Source organism: Bison bison, unplaced genomic scaffold (genome assembly GCF_000754665.1).
Source record: "Bison bison bison isolate TAMUID 2011002044 unplaced genomic scaffold, Bison_UMD1.0 scf7180017864492, whole genome shotgun sequence".
NCBI classification, from domain to species: domain Eukaryota; kingdom Metazoa; phylum Chordata; class Mammalia; order Artiodactyla; family Bovidae; genus Bison; species Bison bison.
The window spans coordinates 1,249,087-1,255,204 of record NW_011495051.1 but is presented as its reverse complement, the minus strand read 5'-3'; the positions used below and the strand labels follow the sequence as shown (position 1 = coordinate 1,255,204).

Below are 6,118 nucleotides of genomic sequence, written 5' to 3'. Positions count from 1 at the left end.
GCCGGCTTTTCCAGGGTTGCTCAGATCCCGTCAGGAGCAAGTGTGAACTCAGAGCAAGCCCTGCTTCCTGTCCCCACCAGAGCTGCACACTGGGAGAGCAGTTGGGACACACGGTAAGGCTAAGCTGATGAAACAGCACAGACATATGAGAAAGTTAGAGCTCCTGCAAGAAGGCGGGTCAGGTCCCCAGTGAGGAGGCGGCCTTGCTCTTGGGCAGAGCTTTCCAGAAATGGATGGTGCACAGTGGGGAATGTCCTGTCTTCAGACAGCCCAGGTTTGGGGACTACCTGGTAGGGATATGTGGGGAGGGAATAGAGTGGGCACGGAAATTAAATTAAGATTCCTTTCAAACTTTGAAGCCCCCATTTGACTACTGCAAATTTTAGTTGGAGAAACTGAGGTCCCAAGAGGAAGAGGTCACTTACCTAGATTTATAAAGAGCAGAGCCAGCTATTAATAATCATCTTTCATCTTCAGATATTAATATTGATAACTCAGTTTTTAAAACCACATCCAACAAACTAAATTTAGAGGTAAATCTTAACACTGACTTTTTTTTTTTTAAATGCCCAAACTGTAGTTTCCAGGCAGAGAAACTACTTCTCACTAATGCTTTGGGAAGTGAACATTTAGTAAGAAGCTTCAGGCCCTATAGACTCCTTCATTAGTGCTAGGGAGGGGAGCAGGGAAGCTGAGCATATCTTCGCTGCTCTTGAGGCTTGTCAGATGCTGCCTGGAGAGGAATGAAGTTCAGAGACTCAGCCCAAATTTCATGTGAAACACTTTTAATGATTTTTGAACCTCTTAGACATTAAAAACGCTAGACACAAGGCTCATTTGAAAGAACATTTTCATATTGTCTCAATACCAGAAATAAGCAGTTGCCAGAGGATCAGTGTTTCTAAAGTATGTAAGTCTTGAATGTTTTTAATGAACATAAGATCCTAGGGAACTAACACTGCATGTCACAATCTGTGAGCACTGCTCAATGTTCTTCTTAATCCTGTAGAATTTCTCCACATATTCAGAACGCCCTAGGAGCTCCACAAAATCTTCATCATGAGTGATTACCAGAAGCTGGAAGTTCCGCTGTTGTGAGCGACTTTTTATTATCCTGAAACAATATAACATTTTATTACTAAAGAACATACATAACTCTCTTCTTTATTTGCAAAAGCCACTGAGAACCCTGTCAGACACAAAGTGTGTGCTGTGTGTGATGACCAGGCTTTTCCTGTGTCGTGTGAGTATCAGGGCCCCTGACAGCCCTGCAGGAAGTGGCAGGGGGGAGGGGTGGGTGGATCCAGGCCTTCAGGTCAGCCAGGTTGCAGTCTCATCTCCTCGCTAGACAGTGGGGATGCGTAGCCTGACTCTTCGCTGAGGTCTGGCTTAAAGACTGGTGAGAATACATGAAGAACTAGTTTTATTCTTAAAGCAGGTAGAAATGTTTTATTGCACTTTCTTTAATAATCTGTGCCACTCAACTTTAGGAGTCTGACTTATTCCTGGGGTTTTCTTGACCTGATATTAGTTTTCTCTGGAAGAAAACTATTTAAAAAGCCTACAGGCAAGGGGAATAACACTGTGAGCCCCACTGCCTTCTCAGGAGCTGGGTCTACTTAGAACTCTGCCACCACCAGTCACTAGATGCATCACTGGTATGACACAGGGGGCCTGAGTGGGCGTACTGAGAACGTTTCTGCTTGTTATCTATATGCTGAGGTAACTAGTTATGAGTCTGAGACTTAAGACTTTTTCTTTAAACTAACCGCTTATTTATCCCTTGCCTGGAGCTGGATGCACTTAGGTTTCACAAGCACCAACCCTTACTTGTGGGTCACACGGGACTACTGGGAGAGATGGCTGGAGACAGCTGGCTCTGGGGCCACTCAAGTCTCCTATCACAGGAGACGTTCTCTCTGCTAGGAAGAGTCTGTCTGGAGTGAAGACCCCCCAGAAGAGCTTCTCTATCTCATGCAGACTGCCCGTCCTCTGCTGGACCGTGCAGAAGCAAGGGCTCTCTACCCCCAGACCTGCACCACCCCAGCGGTGAGCTGTGATAAGCGTGTCTGCAGTCTGGAGCCTACCTCACCACACCACTAATACACTTTTTGAGTAAGAGCCGTCATTCCTCATAGACGCTGACACATGTGAGCAGCTGGGGAGAGAGTTTAAAACCCACTGTCACCACCTAGAAATGCTTTAGTGGAGCACGCTAACTCCTGTCTGAGACACATGGGCCCCTCTGGTGGGTTTACAGGAAAACCAAACCAAGCCAGGAAACCCTCACTGTGAACACTCTTGGGGAGATGTAGGATGTGTCTGGGGCATGTGTTCACCAGGTAGTTCTTTTTTTAAGCATCTGAAAAATTACTATCAAGGTAAAGCCTAAGGTCTGGTAAAACCAGTTTCCCCAAGGAGGACCCACCTACAGAGGATTCTATTTTCACCATAGAATTCTCTTAATCTTCCTTTAAAAACAATCATAACTTGGCCCCAAATTTGAGATACTTACTCAACCAGAGCATGTGCAAGAGACTCAATGTTTTCTCGGTCAAGATTTGTCGTTGGCTCGTCCAAAGCAAGGATGCCACAGTTTAAGCAGAATGTTTCAGCCAGGGCTAGGCGAATGATGAGTGAGGCTAATACCTGGAAAAAGGGTGCCAGAACTCAGCTGCACTGCACACGTTTCTCATTCACCTGAGGAAAACAGGCAGACTGGCACACTGGCTTTTGAAGGGAAAGGTGGGGCAATCTCACAGGATCACTGACCTCAGGTGTACATCATTAAAATGCCAGGCCACACCTCAAATCAGCTATAACAAAGCTTCCAATTAGAGACCTGCATCAGAAATGCAGTTAGCACTTATCTAATGTTACTGACAATTTTAATAGTGGTATAAGATGAACAACCTTAAAAATTCATAATCTGGCTATTGTCCTGATGATGTTAGACAACTTGGATATAACACGTTTTCCAGAGCCTCACAGACACCTTTTCCCTTGGAGACTCTCTCACTCTCTCTGTTCTGTGGAACCGAAGTGGCACCATCGCTCTAACCCGAACTTAAATGTCTGTGTGTATGATTCTGAGAGGGAGGGAGAGGAAAGCTATGAGTACACAAGTATGGTTCTATTTAAGCTTGACTGTGGAAAATCCAAGCAACCAAAACTATGAGGAACTTTTGTGGATAACAAACCTAACGCTGAGACCGCCACTGAAGCCCTCTGCGGGCACAAGGGCCACAGAACCAAGAGGGAGGGACGAGTCCAGGAAGATGCACGACTTCTGTGGGGGCTGTGATGTCCCCTCCACCCCCAGACTTGTGAGCAGAGGTGCATCAGTGAGTGAGCGAGTGATCTCAGAGCACTTCAGAGCTTTTCTCTGATGCACAGGGCAGGCTGGCAGATTGAAGATGCCAGGGCCACAGGCCAGCCCTGCTCTCCTGCTGCCACCATCACCCATTCAGAGTGGAGTCGGAATGGAGCTCCTGGCCCACTTTTACACAGCATCTGTCTGTCCTATCACTCAACATCAAGGAAATGCTAGCACTAATTTTTGTAATTTATAGTAGCTACAGGAAATCCGCTTTTGTTCAGAAAATATTTTTAATCCAAATAGACATGTTTCAAACTCAAGGGATATTGATTATAGATCACAAATTTGTCATTTTTGCAATCTGATTAAGATAATAATCTGCAGATGCCTTATAAATTGGTATCAGCTATCTGGGTTGATGACAAAAATACATGCACAGAGTGTCTTTAAAAAACTGCAAACTTTTTTATGTGAATGACTCTGATATGAGCATCCATTTACAGAATTATAAAATTTTGTTAAGAATCAGGGGTCCAGAGGTAATATTGATAATATTCTTCTAATCTGCAAAGGAGGAAGATCAAAAATCGATAACATTTTGGGGACAAACCAGTGCACAGTGAAAGAACCCAGCACCGTTCCCAAGGATGCAGGTCCTACTTCCCAACTTGTTGATATGAGTCCTCTATGCATCCAACCTCAGCTTCCTCAGAGCTCCCTGCAGAGCCAGGTGGCCTGGCCCAGCACTGAGTCCCTGTGGTGGTGGGGGCAGAGGCCCTGTGGCTTTCACAGCCTTTGACTCTGGCAGGCCCGCTTTCACACGGTCCCCAGGCCCCAAGGCTAGGCTGGGGAGTGGTGGTGGGGACTCAGTCCTATGGCGAGAGACTCTTAGTTACTGTAATGCCTCATGTGGCTCAATCTAGGGTCTGGTTTGCTAATACTGTATGTCACTGACTGTAAAACATACCATTCCTTATCCTTTGACTTCTCTGAAATCAAGATGCAGCTTAGAATTACTGTTGAATTTTTTCTCTCTTGGTGGCACATAAATTAGTGTGGGTCTATAACTGATGATCAAACAACCTTATTCTCATAAGGAATGCCATGAAACAATGAATGGCCTTCAGCCTTTTGCTCTACATTTAGGCTATCCTGTGAGACTGTTTCAGGCCCTTCTAAAAGCCTACTTTACATAATGTTGCAGGAAATGCTGGTTAGAATTGAGAGTATAATGAGAGTAACTGAGCCCGGTTCACTTCATGTGGCAGCAATGATGCTATAAGGAGCTTCCCACCATTCAAGGGCACCTTGGGTGCTTCCTCTGCACTGACAATCATTTCTCTGTCAATTTTCTGTGTACAAGTGGTTTTACGTTCGTGAAAATACCTGCCTTTTGTCCGGCGCTGCAACGCCCTCTCATATCCAAGGCTGTGTCTCCCTTTAGCATCACCACTCGGTAGTTGTAATTCCTCCTTTTATCAGAGGCTGATACATTTTCATCGGCATCTGATCGAATTTCTATGTACTCAATATCTGATACAGAAAGAAGAAGATTTTAGGAACCTATACTCTGCAGCCTTTTGTCATTTGCAAACCTTATCAAAGAACGTTATAAGCAACATGCGAGGCTGACATTCCCAGGGGAAACACTGGGTGGTTTGGAAACTTTTCCCTGGTTATGAGAATCCCTGGTCAGAAGCAGCCAGATACCCAACCAACTGTTGCTCTCAGCTGTGCCCTTTTCTTAGTTCCCCTATTAAGAATTTCCTCCTAATGGTGTTCTTCTTCTTCTTATCTCATTTCAGCTTATCCCTATCTGCACTTCAACAGAACCTATTATGTCATCAGCTAAATATAATGTGTACCATAGCCAAATTTGTAAGTCCTGTCAGGCTTTGGAATAGAAAACTTTGCATTTTTTTCTTTCTAAAAGATATTGTCAAGATAAGAATTCTTAGAAAATCTGAAAGAGATGTTCAGAAAGGGGTCTAGAGGCAATACTGGCATGATGAGAGGTCATATGAAGCAAGAGCTTGACACAGGGCTTTAGAAAGAGCATTCATGTTACACCATGTTAATTACCTTGTCCACGATAGGTACTTCGCCAAAGGTCACGAATAATTTTGTTGATTTCTTCCATTTTCATACTGTGAAATTTCATTATTGCTCTGGAAAAAGAATCCACTGGTAAAGGTAACATAATATTTAACTGGAGTGGGTTGCCCATTTCCTCCTCCAGGGGATCTTTCCAACCCAGGGATCGAACCTGGGTCTTCTGCATGGCGGGCAGATTCTTTACCATCTGAGCCACCAGGGAAGACCAATATATTTAACAGTATATATTAAAAATATACAAAATGTTTAATAATATATATAGTAAGTAACATCATAACAATGAGATAACTTCCCCCATATTAATAATAAAAGTAGAATATAGTATGGAGAAGGCAATGGCGCCCCACTCTAGTACTTTTGCCTAGAAAATCCCATGGATGGAGGAGCCTGGCGGGCTGCAGTCCATGGGGTCGCTGGGAGTCGGACACAACTGAGTGACTTCACTTTCACTTTTCACTTTCATGCACTGGAGAAGGAAATGGTAACCCACTCCAGTGTTCTTGCCTGGAGAATCCCAAGAACCGGGAAGCCTGGTGGGCTGCCGTCTATGGGGTCACACAGAGTGGGACACGACTGAAGCAACTTAGCATCAGCAGAATATAGTAAGAGCTAGAAAAAAATAAATACAACCAAAACCTTGCTATTGGCTAGTATTGCAAACTGTCAGGCATATATAATTCCAGC

General features: G+C 44.4%; 1 protein-coding gene across 1 annotated transcript in view; it reads right to left on the bottom strand.

Moving 5' to 3' along the window:
* Nucleotides 1-768: 768 nt before the first annotated feature.
* Nucleotides 769-6,118, bottom strand: part of RAD50 (RAD50 homolog (S. cerevisiae)) — a 108,426-nt gene continuing 103,076 nt past the window's right edge. Inside the window, exons 22-25 of the mRNA XM_010828422.1 lie at nt 5,402-5,487; nt 4,710-4,852; nt 2,516-2,649; nt 769-1,114 (exon numbers count right to left, since the gene is read on the bottom strand). Of these exons, the coding sequence (XP_010826724.1) occupies nt 928-1,114; nt 2,516-2,649; nt 4,710-4,852; nt 5,402-5,487 (550 nt within the window). The 3' untranslated portion in view covers nt 769-927. The remainder of the gene's footprint in view (nt 1,115-2,515; nt 2,650-4,709; nt 4,853-5,401; nt 5,488-6,118) is intronic.